This window comes from Callorhinus ursinus, unplaced genomic scaffold, assembly GCF_003265705.2.
Source record: "Callorhinus ursinus isolate GAN/ISIS: 27379988/994484 unplaced genomic scaffold, GSC_fseal_2.0 scaffold1, whole genome shotgun sequence".
NCBI lineage: Eukaryota > Metazoa > Chordata > Mammalia > Carnivora > Otariidae > Callorhinus > Callorhinus ursinus.
Window position 1 is genome coordinate 83047692 of NW_027397063.1, and position 25465 is coordinate 83073156.

Below are 25465 nucleotides of genomic sequence, written 5' to 3' on the forward strand. Positions count from 1 at the left end.
GAACACTACAAGAAGTAACACTACAAGAAGTGAAAATTACATTCCAATATCCTTGATGAACATTGACAAAAAAATCCTCAGCAAAATACTAATAAACTTAATTCTACAGCATATTAAAAAGATCGTGCACGGTGATTAAGTGGGATACATTCCTGAGATGCAAGGATGGTTCAACATATGCAAACGAAAAAACATAATACATCACCTTAACAAAATAAGATAAAAATCATATGATTATCTGAATAGATGCAGAAAAAGCATTGGCAAAATTCAAAAGCCTGATGATAAAAAAAAAATACCTCTCAACAAATTAGGTAAAGAAGAAATGTGACCTCAATATAATCAAGGCCATATATGACAAGCCCACAGCTAACATCATATTCAATGGTGAAAAGCTGAAAGCTTTTCCTCTAAGACAAGGAACAAGACCGCGATGCTCACTCTCACCACTCATATTCAACATAATACTGGAAGCCCTAGCCAGAGCAATTAGGCAAGAAAGATAAATTAAAGGCATTCAAATGGGAAAGGAAGAAGTTAAATTGTCTCTATTTGCAGATGGTGTGATCTTATGTAGAGAAACCCTAGAGATTCCATCAAGAAACTATTAGAACTAATAAATAAATTAGGTAAAGTTGTAGAAAACAAAATCAACATACAAGAATCATTTGCATCTTTATATGCTAACAATAAATTATCTGAAAAATACATTAAGAAAACAGTCCTATTTATAATAGCATCAAATATAATAAAATATTACTTAGGCATAAATTTAATCAAGAAGATGAATGACCTGTACACTAAAAAGTGTAAGATATTAATGAAAGATAAAAGATACAAATAAATGAAAAAATATCTTGTATTCATGGATTAGAAGAATTAATATTGTTAAAATATTCATACTACCCAAAGCAATCTGTAGTTTTAGTGCAATCACTATGAAAACTCCAATGGCATTTTTCACAGAAGTAGGAAAAGAAATCCTAAAATTCATATGGAATCACAGAAAACCCTAACTAGCCAGAGAAATCTTGAGAAAGAACAAAGCTGGAGGCATTGCATTTCCTGATTTCAAATTATATTACAAAGCTAACAAAGAAATGATATTGGCATATAAACAGACACATAGATCAATAGAACAGAGCAGACAGACAGCCCAGAAATGAACCCACACATATATGAAAAGTGAATCTCTGACAAGGATGCCAAGAATATACAAAGGGGAGAGGATAGTCTCGTCAATAAATGATGCTGAGAAAACTGGATATCCACATGCAAAAGAATGAAATTAGACCCTTATACCATTTACGAAAACCAACTCAAAATGGATTAAAGACTTAAAAATAAGGTCTGAAAGCATAAAAGTCCTAGAAGAAAATGTAGGGGAAAAGCTCCTTGACGTTGGTCTTGGCATTGATTTTTTGGATATGACACCGAAAGCATAAGCAACAAAAGCAAAAGTAAACAAGTGGAACTATGTCAAATTAAAAAGCTCCACACCAAGGGCACTTGGGTGGCTTAGCCAGCTAAGTGTCTGCCTTCTGCTCGGGTCATGATCTCCGGGTCCTGGGATCTAGCTCCCCGAGGCCCCAGCCCCCGTCTCCTCCCATCCCTGTTGCCCCACCCCCCGCCCCCCCCCCCGCCCCGCCCCGCCCCGCCCCGCCCCGCATCAGGCTCCCTGCTCAGTGGGGAGCCTGCTTCTCCCTCTCCCTCTGCCCCTCCCCTCTGCTTGTGCACTCGCTCTCTCATGCTCTCTCAAATAAATAAAATCTTAAACAAAAAACCTAAACACCTCTACTTAACACAGAAATAATACACATACACCAGAAAGCTCCACCCAGCAAAGGAAACAATGAACAAAAAGAAAAGGCAACCTATGGAATGGTAGAAAATATTTTCAAACTATATGTTTGATAAGGGGTTAATATCCAAAATATATAAGGGACTCTGACAAGTCAAAAGCAAAAATATAAAAAAAAAAAAACAGATTAAAATATTGGCAAAAGACCCAGATAGTTGTTTTTCCAAAAAAGACATACAAATGGCCAAGAGAATAGGTCTCAACATTACTAATCATCAGGGAAATGTATATCAAAACAATGAAATATCACCTCATACCTATTAGGATGGCTACTAACAAAAAGACGAGAGATAACAATCGTTGCCAAGGATATGGACAAAAGGGAACCCCTGTGCGCTGTTGATGGGAATGTAAACTGGTATAGCCATTTTAGAAAACAGTATAGAGAGCCCTCAAAAATTAAAAATAGAACTACCATATGATCCAGCAATCCCACTACTGATTATATATCCAAAGAAATAAAGTCAGTGTCTTGAAAGGATATCTGCATTTCCATGTTCATTGCAACATTTTTCATGATTTTCAAGATATAGAAACAATCTGAATGTCTGTTGATGGATGAATGGATAAAGAAAATGTAATGTGTATACACACACACATGCCCAGTGGAATATAATTCAGCCATAAAATGCAGGAAATCTTGCTATTTGTGACAACATGAATGAACCTGGAGAATATTATGCTAAGTGAAATAAGCCACACACAGAAAGAAAAATATTGTATGATCTCACTTATATGTGAAATCTAAAAAAGTCTAACTTCATATAACCAGAGAGTAGAATGGTGATTGCCAGGGCCTGGGAGGTAGGGGAAATGAGGAGATGTTGGTCAAAGAGTACAAACTTTCAGTTACAAGATGAATAAGTTCTGGGAATCTAACATAAAGCATGATGACTATAGTTAATAACACTGTATTGTATACTTGGATTTTGCTATGAGAATAACTCATAAGTGTTTTCACTACCACCACCCCAAAAAAGTAACCATGTGAGGTAATAATGCATTAGTAATTTCACAATGTGTGCATTATCAAACCATCACATTTTGCACCTTAAATATACACAATTTTTGTCAAATAATCCTTAATAAAACTAGGGAAAAATTAAAATAAAAATTGACAAGCAATAAATAAATAAAGTTTGGCCATTAAATTCAATAGTTCAATAGCTTTAGGTAAGACAAAGTAATTCTCACAATCTTAGATGAACTTAAACAAATGGGAGTATTGCTGGTGCCAGTTTCTTAATATGAAAAAATCTGTAGGCTACCAAGTATCAGTGTTGATACTACGTGTAAGGATAATAACAGGAACACAAAAGAAAAGAAGTGTGATCTACATGAATATATATAACCCTGGGTACCTCACAGTTTCTTGCTTTGAGAAAACATATGGGTAAGTGTTTTGAAGACATTGCCATTCATTTCAAAAAACGTTACTTCTTAATCTCAGGAAACAAACTGAGGGTTGCTGGAGTGGTGGGGGGTGGGAGGGATGGGGTGGCTGGGTGATAGACATTAGGGAGGGTATGTGCTATGGTGAGCGCTGTGAATTGTGTAAGGCTGTTGAATCACAGACCTGAACCCCTGAAACAAGTAACACATTATATGTTAAAAAAAAAAAAAAAAGGAGAAGATAGTAGGAAGGGAAAAATGAAAGGGGGGAAATTGGAGGGGGAGACGAACCATGAGAGACTATGGACTCTGAGAAACAAACTGAGGGTTCTAGAGGGGAGGGGGGTGGGGGGGATGGGTTAGCCTGGTGGTAAGTATTAAAGAGGGCACGTACTGAATAGAGCAGTGGGTGTTATACGCAAACAATAAATCATGGAACACTACACCAAAAACTAATGATGTAATGTATGGTGATTAACATAACATAAAAAAAAAGACATTACAGTATCCATACTCATTTTTCTCAACTCTTAGAGAATCTTGAGCTAAAAAATCTGTTTCCCCCTAGTTCTATCCTTCAATAATCCCTTGATTACTGGTTATTCCTTCCAATTGAATGAAATTAGCACAATCTGGATGTGTCTGTGTGACCATGTATGCATGTATGTTTATATGAGTTTATGAGTATGAAGATAACAAAGGGAAATCATGACTTAAGGACACCTTGTTTTTGTAAGTTAGGCACTTTGGCTCTTCAAGAAGTTAGGCATATTAAAAATACCGTACGGATCATTAGCACCTTTATGTCTCTTGCTATTTTATCCCCACAAAAATATATTTACCTGTAAAAAAGGATACTTCCACTGAAGAGTACATGAAACATAACTCTAAAAGAATATAAAACATTCTAATTTCTGTGGAAGAGCAAAGTGTTCCCTGTCCCATTCTGCAGGGAACAACCAGAATACCTTTCTGCAGTGTAAAATTGACAGCATAAGAAATAGTTCTCAAGCAGGAATGAGAACAAGTATTTACTGAACATCTACCACATAGCAGGTATGGTTAGGTACTTCATATGCTCTCTCAGTTAATTCTTCCAATAACTTCCCAAGTTTTCCTTACTACCATTTTATAGATTAAGGAACCACCTCCCAGCAAACTTATGACAATATGGTAATTTTTCTTTCTCCTAAAAATTCTAATTGTCATCTCATTTCAGCTTGAAAATAATGAAAATCATAGTATCTTTAAAATCTGGAGGGATTTCCATGCAGACTGAGATAGCAGTGGGATGTAGTGGTCATTGTCCCTGAAATCATAAAATATAAGTTCACCTACCACTTGTCTGATTGGTTTGAAAAAGCCTTGCTTTCCGCATATGTGATTTGTGGACAATAATATTTAGCAAGTCTACTGTATAATATTGATGCAACACAGCTTTTAAATCGCAAGACTCCTAACATACATTATCACCGCTTTTTTTTCTTCTTTTTACCTGAAGCCCTGCCTCTTCATTGTGATTATCACAGGAATTAATAAAATTGTCTTAAAAGATAAACACATAAACCTATTTGTGTTAAAAAAATTTAAGTGAAAAGAAAGATAATCAAGTTTAAAGCAAATAAATTCCAGAAAATAATTAATATGGTCATATATTTTATCCAAGAAATATATATGTGTAAGTGTCTAAGAGTCATTATTTGCTTATCTTAATAACAATACAAGAAACACACCCTGATGGCTCAGACATCTTATTTGAAGTTTCTTTTCCGAAGGAGAAATAAGAGAAGCAGAGAGAGAAGAGGAAGAAAGGGGGAGAGAAAGGGGAAAAGAGAGGAGGGGGAAAAGGAAAAGAAGAAGAGAAGGAAGAAAAAGAAGGAGGAGGAGAGGGAGCAGGACAAGAAGAGGAGGAAAGGGAAGGGAAGGGCTAGGAGATGGAGAGGAAGAGGAGGGGAGGCGAAGGAGAGGAAAGAAGAAGGTGGGGGAGGGGGAAGAGGAGCTAGAGAGGAGAGGACGGAGAAGGAGCGAGCAACGACTGTGTCTGATCAGAGAGGAGACTTCAAGGCATAGCGAAGGCAGAACAAAACAGATTGACCCTCTCTTGAGTTTTCAATAATAGGTTCTGCAGCTGGGTCTGATGTCTTGAGCTGCTTGTCCAAGTTGCAAAAGATATAACAAAAGGATTTTATTCTATTTATATGAAACATATTCACAACCTTTTATGCTTAATTTTTTTATTATAACAGATCTTACAATAGATTAATTACAATAACCCTGCCTTCAGCATTCCTGTATCACTTCCATTACACTTTACCATTTCTCCCACGGCTCTTCATCCAGACAGGTCATCGTCTACCCTTCTATTCAAGTTGACTGCATTTTAGTTTATAATCATCCTGCTTGACGTTTTGTGTCTCATCCTAGGTTCCACTCCTTCTCTTCTAATAATTTAGCCTAGTCTCAACTCTGGAATCAGTATCCATTTGGCTTTTATCTTTCCTTTCCATTTACTCATTGATATAGAAATGGTTCATAAGTGAGGAAGCAGTATATTAATGTAATGGAGCAGTATTCTTATGCAACAATGCATCTGCCTGTCAGGACCTTTCTTTAGAATGTGAATCTACCAGTTATTACTGGTTTGTTACCCTACTTTTGACTTCCATGTGGTTCCTGGAAAACAGATCAGGGTGCTAATGCACAATTCCCATTCTGAGTACTGCCTCAGGAAACGTTCATTTTGGTCCTTGAAACTGGCAAAAGGGCTGCACGCCTTCTGGTTGGGTTTATTCTATGTTATTTTAAAATGATTCTTTTATATTTGTTTCCCATTTTCTAATACACCAGCTCTAAAATCCATTCTGAAGGAAAGAACAAGTCATTTGGCCTTTCTGCAACTTCTTCCTCAGTAAATTCTCACTGGGATATTAAAAGCAGCCACGTACTTAAAATTTTGAAATGTTTAAAACATGTAATTGGTGTGGCTTGTGAAGTATGATTAATGAAAACAGAAGAGATATGTTTGTTTCTACTTCCTGCAAGGTCAATTGATTTTTTTAATAATTCTAGATTTTCAAGGATTAATTTTGCAATTATAAATAAAGTAGAAGAACTGTTAAGTTTTCTTGTAATGTAGTGAAAGAAGTTTCAACAATCAAAGGCCTTGATGTGAATCCTTGCAACATCACTACCTAGCCTTGATCCATAAAGCACTTAATTTCTCTTTGTCTGTTCCTCTGCATTCTTCAGCATCTCTGAATGAGGGGTAATGACTATATCTTCCTCAATACTTGTGAAGGTGGTCAAATGACACTATAGGTATATGTGTTTTAAAAAATGGAAAATTTTTGTGCAAATCCTAGCCTTAAGGTCACCATTGTGCTTTATTTCAAACATATCAGCTGACGAGCCTGAAATTTTACAAGTACAGAATTCACAAACTTCTTTTCATGAGTACCTTTGCTCTGTTTAACACAGTGAGTGGTCAGTCCATCTAATGCTCACCAACAAAGTGAAAACCATTTTGATGCTCCCCATTGGGACATAATTGTTTTTAGCTTCCTAGTTTGATGTCTCTATACACAAAAATTTCCAGACAAGTAGTTAGAATATGAAGTAAGTCAAGGGGCACCTGGATAGTTCAGTCAGTTAAGCATCTGACTCTTGATTTCTGCTCAGGTTATGATCTCAGGATCCTGGGATAAAGCCCCACATCAGGCTCTGCACAGGGAGTCTGCTTAAGGATTTCTCTCCCTCTCCCCCTGTCTCTCCCCTCTCTCTACAATAAATAAATAAATCTTAAAAAAAAAAAAAAGAAAGAAAGAAAGAAAAGAAAATGAAGTAAGTCCAGACCAGAACTAAAACTGAGGAAGTCTATGGGGTGCCTGGTGGCTCAGTCAGTTAAGCATCTGCCTTCGCTCAGGTCATGATCCCCAGGTCCTGGGATCGAGCCCCACGTCTGGCTCCCTGCTCAGTGGAGAGCCTGCTTCTCCCTCTCTCTCTGCCTGCCGCTCCGCCTACTTGTGCTTTCTCTCTGTGTGTCAAATAAATAAATAAAGTCTTTAAAAAATAAAATAAAATAAAATAAAATTGAGGAAGTCTAAGAAAACACAAGGAACGGATGAATATTGAATGTCCAAAAATGTTAAAATTAACTTTGAGGAAAACTGGAGGACTACCCACATTTCCAAATTTAATGAGCACCATTTTAAGAAATTAAAGCTTATTCCCATAAATCTGCCTTACCCAGGCGAAACTGTAAAATTGATATTTGTGTCTTATTCTTGAAGCAACTGTCCTTGACGTTTTCCCACCATTTCAGTCCTAAGGATCTTTTCTGGGATATTTGGCCTGGAGAAGTCACTATATAGGCTATTACATGTAAGGCCAGAAGTTGCAAGAGACAGACTTGGGGCAGACCAGTTTTTATTGGAACAGGTAAAAAACATGGCCTAGATGCCAACCCCTATTCATTTTATAGTTTTTGCCAGCATGTGTTTGAAATTTTAAATTTTCTCTTTGCTTCTTTTCCAGATAGAAATCTCTTGTTGAGTGTGCCTGACTTGTTCTGACTCTATTAGTTTATCTTAGAAGAGCTGACTACCTTATAAATATAAGTACCAGTCTAGTATCCATTTTACTTTTCACAATTCAGGAACATGTATTTCATGGATGTGGACATTGTATATCACTGACAACATAGTGTTAGCCTCAAATAACATTTTACAAATCCTGGAGTTATACTATTACTGCTATATTTACCTAAATTCTCCCTCATTCCCTCATCTGTTGCTATGGCAAATATTCCTTCTGTTTATCCTCTCTCAGCCCTGTGACCTATGTTCCTTTTTCTTAGAAGCCTGAAAAGCAACCATATGTTAAGTTATAACACCTTTAATTTGAGAAGAAATGTCTCCTTGATGGTGCTGTCTATAACTTTGCTTACAGGTTATAGCTGTCACATACAATTCCTTTGAATCTTCCTCACTGGAAGAAATGCAGACCACATGCCTTTCCTAGGTTACCTGAAGCAAAATAATTTTCTAATTGGATATAAATGTTCCTATGATATTATCAATTATTAAGGTTTTGTAAGCAAATACAACTTTTACACAAGACAGTTAATTTACACAAGACAGTTAATTTCACACAAATAGTATTTGCTATTTTTGTGGTGTTTTACAAAAGATTAGCAGATGAAAGAAATCTAATATATAACTTCACTATTTAGTTAATTTTAATCTGTTTGTTTTTTTAGACTTTTAGTTCCTGTAAGACTCTTGTAGAACCTGTTCAACAGATACAGTTTCTGAGAAAGTAGTTTTGGTTTTTGTGGAAAGAAAATAATGTAAGAATGACATTGAGATGTCAAATGTATGTACCCCAAAAAAGGAGACAGAGGTATTTTTGGTTTTAAAAAACAGGGTAAAAGGATGGTGTGATATAGTGCAAATTATTAAGCAAGTATGTCCCATATGCCTCTTCTTCCTTCTTATAGGTAGAGCCTTCATACAAATTTTGACTATTTGCTTATACAGTAGTCCTCAAGCTAGTCTTATGAACCGTTCTATTTATAACATTATTGAAGATCCCAAAGACCTTTCGATAGTTTCTTTTTTTTTAAAGATTTTATTTATTTATCTGACAGAGAAAGAGGGAGAGATAGAGCACAAGTAGGGGGAGAAGCAGGGAGAAGGCAGAGGGAGAGGGAGAAGCAAGCTCCCTGCTGAGCAGGGAGCCTGATGTCCTGATGCGGGGATCCATCCCAGGGCTCTGGGATCATGACCAGAGCCAAAGGCAGACGCTTAACTGACTGAGCCTCCCAGGCGCCCTGACAAATGATAGTTTCTTAAAGATTAATTATAATGTAGATTCTGGAACCATTATCAATCAACTTGTGCTCTGTTACATTGAAAGCCGTTGGTTTTTCTTACACTTTGAATGGATTGTTATGAGTTAGTAATATCATACATTGGTTATTTGGAAAACAATGAATTATTTGCAGATTTCTATTATGCAAATTTCTATCATGCAGTAGTAAATTTCTTAAATTGCACATGTTAGTATCACCAATCATCAGGTCTTCAAGCATTGGGTGGCTGGCAAGCTCATAGTGACAGATACAAGTTTTCTAAAATTCTAATTTTTGCTCAAAAGCTCAAACTTCTATCATTGGCAATAAATACTGTCAGTTGTGTTCCTTTAAGTGACAGGCACACTTATTTCATTTTAAAAAAACGTCTGCCAAACTCGAAGTCTGATAATCAGTTTGTTAGTTGTTCTTCCATGTAAAAATGGTGTTCCCTGGTAACAGCAGTTAAGTCAGCTCACAAATGCATACAATGGCCCAAGTACTTTCTGTCAAGACAGTCAGCATATTTTGTTATGCAAGAGAGGAGTGCTTTATGCATGTATCCTGTCTCATCATGCCAAATATTAAAAAGAAATGCACTCAAGGGTTGAGATTTATCATTTTTCTGGGGGGACAAGTACATACAATGGTGAAGAATACACTCAGTGAATACTAGAACAGTTTGATATCAATGATTTGATTCCTGCAGTTTTGCCCACTATGGCTTTTGCAACACTAGTACAAATGTCAACATAGTGATAAAGGAAAATCATATCTAAATATTATTATGAAAATAATAATAATAATATTGTGAGAGCCCCCAAAGGGCTGAAGGATCCTTGGGAATCTGTAGGCCACACTTTGAGAATCACTATACTAGTTCATAGCATCCTTAGTATCCTCCCAGCTTTTGTAACTCTTATCTTTCTTCAGGATGGTTGCCGTGATTGTCTCCTTAAAACATGTTTCCATCATGTGCTTGCTTAGTAATCTGTGAAGCATTGTTAATTTCTTCCATAAAATTAGAAATCCTTTAACTAATGAACAGATCCTTAATAGGCTCCTGCCTTTCTCTATGGTCAATTTATTACTTTAGTCAAGCAAATTTACATGGCAGTTTTTAATATTCTCTATCACCAAGTCATTTGGGGGGGGCCACTCTTCCAATTTGGATTTTCTACCTTTTTTTCTCTAAATGTGACCATTTTCTTTACAATAAATGTGACCATTTTAACATGCAGCTCAAAACTCACTTCCTCCTTACTTCTTTCCAAGTTTTACATTTTCCTGTCATTGCAGACCCTTTGCCCAAGCCTTGTTTTTCCACTTTTTTTGATATACATCCACCAATTAACTGTTTCAAGTTTCAGTTCATTTATTGTTGGTTGTATAAGTCTCTATATAATTTTTCACAATTGGGCTAAAACTTTCATTTGGGGGCTAGTTGCTTAGTATCTAACATAATTTTTAAACAAAAGGAGCATGATACATGCTGTTGTCATTACCTTCACAGAAAGGCAGCACTTTTAAAGATATCTGGAAAATTTATTCTTTCCAAAGTAATGTGCTGTGACACATTATTTGGTACAAGTCACAACAGGTTGCAACTCTATACTTTGAGTCAAAGCAAATAGGATATAAAAATAGGATATTTGTCAATAAAGAAAGAAGTAATAAACACATTAGAAAATCCCTCTGTATTTCAAAGAGAAACCATTAACATTCTTATTTATACTATTAGTAATTAGTAGACTTCCCTAATTGGAGTCACTTTCAGTAATGGTAATTTGGTCCATTACTAAGCATTGAATCCAACATTGAGAGCTTTTCCCATAATCAAAGTCCATATCCAATTCAAATTTTGGCTTTAATCTAGGGATTTAGTCAGGATGGACACTCTATACATAAATACAGTGCCCATTGTAGTATGATCCCACTAATTTTCTTAATTCAACAAAGAGAAATCATGGACAATTGCCAGAAGTCCAATTGCTTCATAAAGCATAAGTGTTACATTAATATTTCTCTTTTGATGTGGGAGCTACAGGGGGCTTTATAGTAGGTAAAATATTGTTACCTGGATGTCATTTATTAGTCTCCAAACCAAAAAATCATGATGTTAATATAAACGATATTAATACCTGATAAAATACAAATGGCTTTGATTCTATCAAAAAGTCCCTTTTAATTCTCAGATTCTAAAAGAAATAAGCATCCCATTTCATTATCCAGTGAAACTATATAGTAGAAGCCACTATAATTTATTTAAGTTCGTTTTAAAGATTCTTACATAATTGCCAGTTGAAGGCAGCATAAAAAAATAATAAAATGCAGGCAGACATTTATTTCCATACAATAGGGCTACTCAAAATCTTAGTTTAAGTATGTATTTACCTTTCTGGCTCTTTAGAACCTATGCAATGTCTGGAACATGGTTTATACTCAATAATTATTGCTGAATGAATCATAAGTAATTTCTAGTAGGTTAGAACAGAAGAGAATTTATTAATTGTACTTTTCAAAGTACTCATTCTAAAATGCATCCCACCCAAGCAACACAGAGAATAGAAAAATACGTGTGATATTTATCACGCTGTTCTTAAACCAACAACACCTCTGCTCCACCCTCTCCCCCTCAATATTACACAGACAGATGAATAGAGCCTTACATCTACATCTTTGTCTCTGAATCTTGATAGCTTTTCTACAAGAGAGTTGATAGCCAACATTTGGTTCACAGACCTTAAAGAAAAGATAATAGGGCCAACACTGTATTATTTTTAAGAGAAAATGTCAAGAACAAAAAATGAAAATGTCAAAAGATAGGTTGATATACTGTATTACTCAAAGACGTTTTTGTTGGGAGAGCTGACCAAGTGATTTACTAACAGCTTTTATTGGACAGTCTTTGGATTACAATGTAGATGAAAAATAAATGGGAATCCATTTCATGCTTACTCTATCCAGGCATTTGACAGATGGAGAAAAAAATAGGAAGACACAATTAGAGTCTACAAAAATGTGGAATTTTTTTCAGGTTTTAAAATTATGAAAAATAATTCTGTACTGCAAATTTTTTTCAGAGGGCTTACTTATCTATCTTTATCTTTATATCCTTTAATTACATAAACTGCCTTTCATTACTGATCATATCTGCATACAGGTAGAGGTTATGAAATTGTGTAAATCTGATGTTCAACTGGGATGTAAGTGCAAAAGTCAGTAGAGGGGGCCCTTGGTATAGTCAGTTCATAGTCGATGTGGATCTCATTGGTGAATCTTAGATAAGATTAGGTTCTCTTGTGGCTCCTGAGGAAGAGTTTGTTCACTCAGTAGCATTTTAATCCATAAATGTTCACTGAGTGTCCATTATGTGTCAGGAATTTTCTAGGTGTGTACATAGAAAGATAAACAATGTTGGTGAGCATTATTACTTCCCATTATGGAGATGTCTCCAATGGATACAAAGTAAAAACATAAAAGAAATGTAGAGAAAAATAAATATTCTCCATTGCTCAAAAAGGCATATTACTGCACACTTATAAAGATCTACTAGGATGTCATACTTACTTTTGATGATTATTTGATGTATGTTAACCAATGATACTTATGTTGATGAAGAATATGGAGGGCTAAAAACCTTAGGAAACCTCCTTTTAAAGGTTCCTATTTCTTGGTATTAATGACCCGTTAAATTTATTATTTGCATCCCATAATCTTCATTCTATTTTTCTAAGTGAGGAAGTCTCATACTGAAATTCTAAAGTAAAATATACTTAAACATAGATCCTCATCATTCTTTAATGTATGTTTATTATTAATTCTATAAAGAAGACAGACAATATATCTCCCTTCTGACTATATGTTTTTCAATACTGTTACAATATAGCAAAATTTTCAAGTATTTATCCCACTGACTTTTGGTCATGTCAAGAAATAAAGTGTTGCTCACTTGAGTAATTTAATATTTTCCACATATAATTAATGGTAATTTGAGCTGCAAAACATCAGGGATAATGTGTGAGTTAGTCCCCTGTTCGTCTTCTCTAAACTTTTTTTCTGTTGTACGTGTACATGCGGGGATTTCAAAAAATAATTTAAGAATGATTTCTTATTGTTTTCCTAAAGAGTTAGATTTTACTTTCATGCTTTTGCAGAAACATACTTTGCTACTGTTTTGGCAGAGATATATGATTTGCTTGACAATAATCTACTGTAATTTTCTTATTTCAAAAACCAATGCCTTTAATTCTGATTTTATGTTCTAATCTTTATAAAGTAGTTCATTTCTCCCACAAAATGTTAAACTGGGTCATTCCATTGTCCTAACTTGCTTATCAATGTGAAATATTTCAAATAGTACACGGACTTCTCAATTCTTCTCAGTAAGTTATGGACTGTTTTACTTTATTTTAGCTTGTAATTGTTTTTTTACTTTTTTAAATTTTTTTGTTTTTGTAAAATGTTTTTTCTCCATTTATTTTTTATTTAAATTCAAATAGCCAACATACAGTGCATCACTAGTTCTTGATGTCATTTTTTGCAGCGAACCAAGTGACCAAATAAGACATAATCACTAAGATTTCACTGAATCCTTATGTGATGACAACACAATTGCATACCTTCTCTTTATAGTCCCATTTTTTTCCACCTACTCTAGAATTTAGGTTACTAGATTGAGATTTAGTATTAAGACAACAGCCATGTTGAAAGAAACTCTAAGAAGCAACCATATAGATCCCTTACTGATTTGTCTGTAAATCTGCTACTGAGGACACAGATTGTTACATTATAGGGCATCTTTGAATAAAGTGATCTCTCTGATTATGCTATAAGAAATATTTGAATTGAGCAACTGGCTTGTTTAAAACAAACTATAAATCCCACTTTCCATTAGCTACCAGCAAACCAAGAAAAAAAAAAAAAACAAGATGTAGTCCATCCCAATCAAACTCATAAGATCTTATGATATACTTTGTGTACTGACTTCATCCAGGCTTCATCTGAACATCCTATTTTTAATATTGCTTTCCCTGTTGAGTTTTGTTTTTGTTTTATTTTCAGTTGTGCTAAGACACATGTACCATAAAATTTACCATCTTACCCATTCTTTAAGTGTACGGTAAGTACATTCACATTGCTATAGTGTTAGGTACATTCACCTTGCTATAGTGTTAAGTACATTCACATTGCTATAGTGTTAAGTACATTCACATTGCTATACAGTCTATCTCCAGAACTGTTTTCATCTTGCAAAACTAAACTTCTGTTCTATTAAACAACAACTTTGCATTTCCCTTTCACCTCAGCCCCTAGCAACCATCATTCTTTCTCTCTCTATGAATTTATCTACCCTAGGTACCACATATAAATACTTGCCTTTTTGTGATTGGCTTATTTAACTTAGCATAATATCCTGAAGGTTCATCCATGTTGTAGCATGTGTAAGAATTCCCTTTCTGTTTAAGGCTGAATAGTATTCCATTGTATGCATATACTACATTGTGTATATCCACTCATCTATTGATGGACACAGGTTGCTTCCACATTTTGGCTATTGTAAGTAATATTGCTATGAATGTGGGGGTACATCTTTGAAACCCTGTTTTCAATTCTTTGGGGTATATACACAGAAGTGGATTTGCCAGATCGTATAGTAATTCTATTTTTAATTTCTTGGAGAACTGCCATACTGTTTTCCATAGAAGCTGCACCATTTCATATTCCCACAAACCATGTACAAGAGTTCCAATTCTCCACATCCTTGTCAACACTTAACTATTTTCTGGTTTTTTGACAGTAGCCATTCTAATGAGTGTGAGATACTATCTCATTGTGGGTTTGATTTGCATTTCCTTAATGATTAGTGATGTTGAGCATCTTTTCATATGCTTATTGACTATGTGTATATCTTCTTTGGAGAAATGTCTATTCAAGTCTTTTGCCCTTCTTTAAATTGGGTTCTTTGTTTTTTCATTGTTGAATTATAGGAGCTCCTTATATATTCTGGAAATTAACCCTTATAAGGTATATGATTTGCAGATATTTTCTCCCATTCCATGTGTTGCCTTTTCACTCTGTTGATAGTGAGTGTCCTTTGATGCACAAAAGTTTTTTGATTTTGACATAGTCTGATTTATCTATTTTTTCCTTTTGTTCCCTATGAGTTATTTTAACTTTGATTTAACCTCATAAGTATTATATAAGCTATTTTAAACTCCTCCTAGAACAGAATATAAATAAGTAACAATGTAGTCAACTCACTTTTCAATATTAGCTATCCTGTCATTTTTCCTATGATATTTTAACTATTTGTACCTTGTTATGAGCCCTTTTTTATTTGTTCATGGCATGAATATAAACAAATAGTGCCTGAATATCTGAACAAAAATTATCTAGGTAAGAAGACAGTTTTCCATGGGCCTCCCACATTTTTGCATGTCTTGTGAACAAAGCACTGACTGGGTTTTGCTCTGAACTATCTTTTCAAAGATGATTGTCTGGTAAACAGGCTTGGAAGAAAAGGCAAGTCTGCTCATAGCCTTAGAGGATGGAGATAGTGTTTTCCTCTAGAGTTAAGGACAGGCACACTTATAGCCCATTATAAAAGATTTACATTCCCTAAGCTCAGGATTCCTCTCATAATGTAACCTACAGCGTGTGAAAATGTCGCCTGGTCCTCTTTGCTTTGCCATCTGGGAATTGTGGCTCAAGGAATCAGTACAACAAGAGCCTTATAAACTTTCTACTACTATTGCTGTAAGAAACTGTCCTTTGTTTCCAGCCTTGGAGGTTCATGTATTCTGTGAGCATCCGTGAAACCATGTCAGGCTAACTTGTGAGCTTGCAAGTAGGGAAAAACTCAGACCCTTCATGGTGTTTGGCAATATATTATAAGGATTTTTGTGAATATACTTGGAAGTCATTTAGCCTAATCTCCTACTCAGTCAAGACTTTCTTCTACACATCTTGACAGATGGCATTCTAAATATCACTTAAATGATTCCAGTAAAAGGAAAACTCCTCTCAAAACCTATTGCATCATTGGTCCCTCCTTATGTGAACTGAACTATTAATAACTTCATAATACTGGGTTTTGCCTGGCCTCGTCTGGTATTGCATAGAATAACTATTCTATTTTTCCACATAGCAGATCTTCATATTTGACAGTACTAACTTAGTCTCCACTAATCTTATTTAACTCTCTAGACATATCATTTTCATTCCATATCTTCACACACTATGTTCTCCAGACCCACTAGACACTCTAGACACACTACAGTATGGAGGTAATTCTCACAGATGCTCAGAACTATAGATGAATTCAATACACTATATGGCTAAGACACAATTTAGTGAAAATATCCTTATTATTTGGACAGAATGCATTTTGTTGATTTAACATTAGTTTTATGTATAGTTTTCGTATTTCTGTCATCATGTCACATTTAGCTTGTGATTAGTTAAAATATTCAGACTTTTTCCATGTGGTCACTCTCAAACTATGACTGTATTTGTAAACTGACTTTTTAAATCTATAACATAAGATTTTTATTTTTAATCAATCCAGATCATTTTGAGTTTTGCTTCTGTCATCAGTGATATTAATTCCTTATTAGGTAAAATTTATGCCATCTGAAAATTTTATAGACAACCTTACAATCACTTAATCTTAGTCACTAAAGGAAATATTGTCCACAAAAAGGCTAAAGACAAGCCATTAAATTCCTTCTTTCATAATAACACAGACCATACTTCAACATTATTGATCGGTTGCCTAGATACTTATAATCCACTGAACGATGCCATTATCCAGCATAAATGTCGCCATCTTATCCATAAGAGTATCTTATTTGGTGAAATTAAAATAATCCACATTTTTGGAATTCTCTAGATCTACCATTTCTAAAATAATATTTCAGCACTTTACTAGAAAAGTAAAAGGAGTGTCATTCAGGAGGATGAATCAATGCTAATTTACCTTGCTACTGACCAACCAAGGTAAAGAGACCTGGATTTAGGCATCTTTGCCTAAACAAGAAATTGCTTTTCTGAGCCCTAATCTCATATAAAGCCAAAACCTTAAGCCTCTGAAGGAGTGATAGCTAACATTCTCATTCACAAAGTCCAGGCAAAAATCCATGGCTTCTGGTGGAGAAATAGAAGAAAAACATTTCTGTCTCTGGGAAAATAAATAGGAAACTCCTACCTCCATTGTGACTTTTTGGTGCAGTTGGAAATATGCTATATCTTTATTGTGGTGTGGTTATAAACTTGTCAAAATGTATCAAACTATACACTTTAAAAAAGTGAATACTACTGTATGTAAATTATGCTTCATAAAACTGACAAATAAAAGTACATTAAAGTAAATTTTCTAAAAATTAGAGAATAACTATAAAGAGAACAAAGAATATGAAATCAATATTGCCTTTAAAAACAAACTGAATTTTGAAATAGTAATCATTACCATTAAAACTTAGGTCTAAAAAGATCTCCCAAGGAAACTAAATGAAACAGGTACCTGTCTAGGAGTTTTATTTAGATCATCAAAAATCTTATAAGTTCTCTTATAGCAGTTTCTAACTAAAAATACATTACAAATGAGGTATGTATTATTTCTTCCACATGCCATTAAAATATTTGCTAACTCCATCATCTATTACTCGTAATATATATGAAAAGCAGAAATGTACAACATATTCTCTGTTTATTTTGTAATAAGATGAGAAATTAACAATAAGAGTTATAATAAGAAAAACTACCCTTTGGAAATTGATCAGTGCTATCCTAAATAATTTTTCAATCAAAGAGAAATGCAAATATATAATTAAGTTCTAGGAGAAAAAATTATGAGAATAAAATATACTCTATCATTCTTAAGGATATAGCAAAAGAAATCATAGCTGTAAATGCTTTCTTTCTATAGAAAGAAAACATAAATTAAGTGAAGAATTCGAAGAGAAATAATAAAATCCAGAGAGGACAAAAATATAAAAATAGAAATGAAGTAGAAATGAATGAAATAAAAGAAAGAACAGTAGAAGGAATGGCTAAAACTAAGCCATTTGGTTTGGTCAAAAGACCAAAAGAATTCAAAACTTCTGACAACTCAATACCAACATAATATTTTATAAAAATCACAGTATAATAATAATAATTATTATTATTATAACAGTAATAATAAAGCCACCTTATTTTTATGTTTCCTCACTTTTTGTCCTGGAAATAGTTGTTCTGTTATTCACTTTCTTAATCCTTGACTTTAATATTCTTTATTAATTTCAATGTTCTTTTGTTTTGTTTTGTTTTTAAATATTTTATTTATTTATTTGATAGAGAGAGAGACAGTGAGAGAGGGAACACAAGCAAGGGGAGTGTGAGAGGGAGAAGCAGGCTTCCTGCTGATGTGGCTCGATCCCAGGACCCCGGGATCATGACCTGAGCCGAAGGCAGGCCCTTAACCAGCTGAGCCACCCAGGGTCCCCTCAATGTTCTTTTGAATCAGTAATTAATTCAAATCATCCCTACAAAAAGTCAAAGGACAAAGTCCACAAGATCATGTTGATAGATCCTAAGGATACTTGAAAAAAAATAAATATTTATTTCTGATAATAAGTCTTGGAAAAAATATTTTTTCTCATATCAATCCATATTCATAATTATCAGTGAAATATTAAATCATCCCTAGATTACCTCACTTACTTAAATTCCTTTAAAAAATATTGTAGCCTATGCAGTAAGAGAAGAAAAAAGATGTAAATATTGAAAAGCAGTACCAACCATCATTATTTGCAGATGATGTGAATAAAAATAAATTATTGCAATATTAAGTCAAAAGGATACAAAAATAAGTATTTTTAAAATACATATGAAAATGGGCGCCTGGGTGGCTCAGTTAGTTAAGTGTCTGCCTTCAGCTCAGGTCATGATCCCAGAGTCTTAGGATCCAGTCCCACATCAGGCTCCTTGTTCAGCAGGGAGCCTGCTTCTCCCTCTGCCTGCTGCTCCCCTGCTTGTGCTGTCTCTTGTTCTCTCTCTCTCTAACAAATAAATAAATAAAATCTTTAAAAAAATAAACATGTAAATGCTAACAATTAGAAGTTAGGAAATAATGGGAAAAATCCCTTTCCTACTATGAATATATACAATGCTTTCAAACTTTAAGAAGCATACAATTCACCTGGGGGTTTTGTTCAAATGCAGATTGAACAGGTTTGAGGTGGGAATCAAGATTTTATATTTCTAATGAGCTCTCAGGTGCTGTTGATCATGTTTTGAGTAGTAAGGTATGTATATGTGTGTGTGTGTGTGTGTGTGTGTGTATGCATACATACATACACATTCACACATATACATATATATGTATATTCTCATGTATAACTTTCGTGTAAAATATTAAAACTTAAGAATTAATAAGAAATTAGTGAAACCTCTGTTTTTAAAAAGTAGAAAGAAGGTTAAAAAATTACTGGGAGACAAAAAAATATTTGAGTGAAGAAGAGAAATGTCACATCCCTGGATGGGAAGACAACATTATAACAATGTCTAACTAAAATTAATCTAATGCTTTTATCTTAACATAATGAAAACCACCAAATGCTGCTCTTTGTAACTTTAAAAGATGAGGTTTATAAAGTTCATCAGGAAGAATAAACATGCCAGATAACAAATTTTTTTCACAAAGAGGGCATTAGGCAGTTCTTCTCTTCCAGAAATTAAGATGTATTTTAAAGTGACCATAATTAAAACAATTTGTTCTGTATAGAAACAGACAGATTAAAAGTGTGGGATACGAAGTCCAGCCATGGATCCAACTGTGCATATAAACTTATATATAATGGAAGTGGCATATCAATCACTGAGAGAAAAATAAATTATTTGACAAGTGAATTGAGACACTTCAAATAATCACCAGAATAGACTTATATTCTGGCCTTACAACAACATTATGATCTTAGAGCTTAATAAAACAAGTGCACATGCATGCATGTGCACATATCAAATTATGTGAACTTTAATATAAAAGATAAGTTCTAAAACACAAATGCAAATCTAACAAGCATAAGATATATCTCAGCTAACAAACTGATAAAGAAACTAAACTTTTATCTATTATAATATTTATTATTTTACGTGATCTCATTCTATTTGAATAGTGCTAATCAATTGAATGAGCAATCATGGGCTGTTACTAACACTATCTCCATTCTTCTGACAAAAATTCAATGAGTTCTGTAATTTAGCTATTCTCTTTAACATGATCTTTTTTTTTCTTTACTAAAAGCCCTATCAACATAGCTAAATCAGAGTTATTTCCTCTGTGATAAAATCAGACCCATCAGCACAGAGTTCTTCTCTCTCTGATTATAATTGTAGGGTTGCTGGGGCTTTTGTTTGTTTGTTTCTTTTTTCGCTATAGCCCCCATCTGATTGTCCATTTTGGTCCTACACTGCCTCCTACAGCTCCCCAAATGGCATCAAATGATAAATGATTAAGAACTTTTAAAGGCTAAATTATCATTTCCTTTACAAGTTGTATGCACATAAAATACATCTTTAAAAGGGTATGTCATTTTAGAAAGCATCAAATAAATTACTAAATGTGTAAAAACTAGGCTTCATAATCACCGCTAGCATTTCTTTGCCAAATATCTAATAAGGCATATCATAAGCACACAGTATATGCTGCAATAATTATGAGAGCCAAAAATAATAGGTTGCCAAATATAATAGCTCATCTCAAATTTCTAAACATTCTTTTATGATTATACCTCCACCTCTCAGAGGAGACTGGGTTCAGGTCTTCTTTGGGTCCCTCAGAAAAAGCTGTGACTCACATGGTACCATGTAGGGTTAGATTATGGTTAAAAGAAACTATTCCAGTCTAGCAATCGTGATTTCTAAGCTCATGTTCTCCACTTGCATTTCTTCCACACCAGAAAGAGGACTTGTAATTACAAGCAATTTTTTTCATCTATCCTTTTTAAAAGTCACACTGATACAGTTCCCATGTTTACCTCATCAACCCTCACTACCAGTGAAAATCTTCTCCTTCACCTACATTCCAAACTATTTCGATGACTCTTCATTTCCCTCCTCCCTCTTCTACTAAACCTTTCTCTCACTCCTCCTGTCCACCACACTCCATCCTTCTCTCCAGTCTTTTGCATTTTTGTCAATAGAACTTGTCTGGGGGGGAGAAAAAGGACTTGTCTGACAAAGCAAGATTCTTAGAGAACAGCTCAGCAATGCCAGAATACTACGTCATGGGCAAAGAGATGTCAAAGACTAGAAACATCCATGCAGTAAGGATTTTGTCCCATCACATTTGCAGGCACTTAGTAAGATTGCACAAGTGAATGAATGATTACAAAGATAGAGGGAAGAATTAGCTATAATGCGAAAGAAAAATTCTAGTCAGTCAGAAGACCTAGACCCTTGACAGAGCTCTGCTCTTATTCCCTCTGATCTACTTTTACAAAGATAAGACATATAAACATACTCTTTTTCTGAATTAATATAAAATATTAGTAGTACAATATTGATATGGAACTCATGCAATAGTTTTTAAATTTCCAACATTTTAATCAGAAATCACCAAAGGAAATAATGTATATTCTGGGGGTTTTATGTATTCATTTGTACAAATTATTAGTCATAGGGTAACATAAAACTTCACTAACTTAGGCCCCTTTAATCAGAAATCATCATGGGAAAAGCCATAGGTGTAATATGAAGTACTGTGGCTAGAGATAGGAAACACAATAAACTTGAAACCTTTCTTCAACTAATTTGTCGTGTATGATTTTAGAAAGGTCCCATAACCTCTTTGGTTCCTGTAAAGTTGTGTTTAAAGTGAGCTAAATTATTCAATCCATCCATATCATCATCATATAATTCTATGATTCTGCATGGGCCAGAGAGATGTTCCTTTTCTACTTTATTCTTTCTATAAGCAATGGTTCTGGGAATGGAATTATTTTTGTTGGCATGTTTTGTAATCTGGACATGACTAGGCTTCAGGGATCACATGAATTCCCTAAATTTAGGCAGTTATGTTTGAGTGCATTTTTCTGGGCAGAAATACATAGCTTACATCTGATTCTCAAAAAGCTCTATGAACTTCTCAAAAAAAAAAGATTAAAAACCACTTACTTCAATAATGAACTAATTCCAAGTGATTCACATTAACTTGTAAAAACAGGCTCACAAGAAGTTTGCTTCATAATATTGTATTGGTTCTGTAACATTCTGTATCCCACATCAGTAACATAATACACTCTGTTAGTAGAAGCTACATTTCCAAACTTTCACTAATAATCTCCTCATTCGGTGATGAGCCATGGACTACATCTGTCTAGTTCACCTCATTATATCAAGAGCCTTGAACAGTGCCTAGCTCTCAATGAATCAAAGAAGGGAAATGTCTACCAGTTTATCTCTAGGCGAGAGGACAGCTAGGGAATGATCATCTTTTCATCTGGGCATGAATTGAGACTCCAAACTTGGATGATGGAAGAATCAACAAATAAGGATAGATAGATCAGTTTATCTTCAAGCCAAGCCTGGTAATTTCAATAAAGAAGAAATGAAATCCAAAGTGCGTAAGGCCTAACCAAAAGTGGCAAGGTGAAAACCAGAGTCCTTAACCAATGGTACAGGTTCCTTTCATTCCACTAAGAACCTAATTATTGAGTGCAAATGACCATGTCACCCAAATTTGAGTTCCTTTCTTTTTAAGTGAAATTAAATAGCTAATAACCTCATCCTTCATTCTAAGTACACACCATAAATAACCTCTGATTTTTGCCTGATTTATTAACATAAGCAAATAAAATAACATCATGTCTTATATGTAATATAAGTTGGATTCAATTTTTTGTCACTGTCATATCTGTGAAAGATATTCAGTGCTATAAATCAAATTCTTTTATCATGCAAACTTAATTAGTTTTTCAGTAATGCTTGTTTATTTGTCTTAACTGACAATTACAGGAAGAAAAGTGTTTCATTCATTAGTATCTTTTAAAATATATAGTCCATAAAATTGAATACATGTTATTTCATTCCTATACACTTCCAGTAATTGACTTAAAAACCTAATAACATTTGCATTTCTTTGCTCTTTTTACAGGAGCATTGTTTTAAACCCAGCTTATTTCCGAAATCATCTTCGCCAGGCAACAGTGTTTAGATGTCTGGAGAGATATTCAGAAGCTGCCCGGTATGTTTATTATAACTTTTGTGAAGATTTATTTCGAGTTAAATTAATTTTATTCTCAGCTTCTGGTAATAGCATAACAGAACTTTCCATTTCTCTCATGGAGTATGATTTTACCACAATTATTGTCTTATAAACGTCAAACCAACAATTATTGACTATCTTTTTCTTTAATTAAAGCCATTCTGTGTTCATAGCTCTTAGTAAAATTCAAAATTTCCAGCCATGAGGTCACTGATTATGATGGGAAAACTTCCAGGGAAGATTAGAAATGAACTTGACCTCTTGCTCTCGAGCAGTTTCCTGGTCTTGGTTGTAATGACACAATTCTGTGACCCTCTTTTTCTTGAGTTCTGGAAATGAAATCCAACAACATGAAAAAGACCTCAGGAGCTCTTTCTAGAGGAGATGGCATCAGTTATAACATCAAGGGTTGTTAGAGCTGTCCTAATATATTGCCTCCTAGACCCCAATATGTTTCAAAAAAACGGAGTGAAGCAGCTTTTTATATTTTCATCCCCAGAACTTATACTTACAGCAAAAAAATTGCAAGAATTGTACAACAACCTCAATGTTACACTAAGAATTCCTTCTCACCTATGACAGCCAAGGCTTTTTTTCTTCCTGAGTCAAGCTCGTCATATTGGACTTCCCTTCCCTTTGATGAATCTCTCGATGAATTTTCCTCATCTCCCAATGAATAGCTGCTGTTTCTTACTTGCCCACTTTAGTATAAATCAGGAATTTAGCAAGAAAATGTGAGTGGTTTCTTCACCTAATTCCAAGCACAATTCCTAGGGCCTAGGGAAGTATCTGCAGTAATAAGGATGAAAAGCCTAGGTTGCAGGTAGTTATTGTCTTTAGAACCTTTGCAAATGACACTTTCTTGGAAATCGAAGTTTAAGGAATTTAAATGGATAATAAAAGGTTCCATAAAATTAATACCATGAAATCAACATGAATTCTATATAAGATGGTCCTGAGAGTTACCAAAACTGAATTAAATGGTGGATATGGAAGGCAGAATTAATTCCAACTACACTCACTTTGCAGTCAAACAACCATTATGCCACAACATCTATTTACCTGTGTGTTAATGTGCATTTTTAAAAATTATAATGGTCTTTATGTATCAATCTCATTTTTTACATTCTATTTTTCTTTATACTTTTTCTAATGTATTCCATCTTATGTACTCACTTATGACTTCTTCCTACATTTTATTTTCTCCACTAAGTTGTCTCTGTGACTTTCTTTCTGCCCACATATTTTTCCCATGTGAATGAGAGGGAATTTAAGAGGTGATGGTAAGCTTCCTTCAGTCCCATACTTTTTAAAAGTCCCTAGCTACAAATGAAGCCAATAGGTCCAATGTAAACAGATACCACTATCTATAAAATAGTGTTTTCTGAAAGGTTCTTTATTAATGTGTCTTCTGAATTTAATCAAAAAATCATTAGGAGAAGGCTAGATGCAACTTCAGAACTAGATTGCAACTAGTAAAAAACTGCTAGTGGGGCGGAGTAGTAGGAGACCTGGATTTCGTCTGGTCTCAGGAATTCAGCTGAATAGGGATCAAACCATTCTGAACACCTACGAATTCAACAGGAGATCAAAGAGGAGAGTAGCAACAACTATCTGAACAGAGAAGCGACCGCTTTCTGGAAGGTAGGACGTGCGGAGAAGTGAATCCGAGGCGATATTCGGGAGGATAGACGGCGGGGGAGGGGCCTCTGCCGGCCGCTTCTGGCAAGGGATAGAAGCCGAGGAGCACAAAATCGGAACTTTTAGAAGTTGGCTCCGCTGAGGGACGTCGCTCCAGTGGCTAAGCGGGGGTGGAACCCTCGCGGGACAGTGGGGTCTCAGGACCCTTGGGGTCACAGAAAGACCGGGGGAGCCTGAGTGCGCCAGAGTTCCCAGGGATCGGAGCGGGGAAGCCAGCTGCAGAGACGGAGCCGAGGCGCGGGCTCTCAGCTCGGGGTTGCCATAAACTGTGATCCGCGGCCCAGTCGGGCCACTGCTCCTGCAGCAGGGACCCAACAGGCGGCAGATCCGGGGAGACTCCCCTTCCTTCCCGGGGAGGAGCAGCACGGGACTGCACCGCAGGGATCTGCTGGGTTTGGAGACTCCACACGGG

General features: G+C 35.0%; 1 protein-coding gene across 1 annotated transcript in view; it reads left to right on the top strand.

Moving 5' to 3' along the window:
* The window catches only part of SPATA16 (spermatogenesis associated 16), a 225436-nt gene that overhangs the window by 88779 nt on the left and 111192 nt on the right, over nucleotides 1-25465 (top strand). The window contains 1 exon segment of the mRNA XM_025869549.2: nucleotides 23242-23331. Within this exon segment, the coding sequence (XP_025725334.2) occupies nucleotides 23242-23331 (90 nt within the window).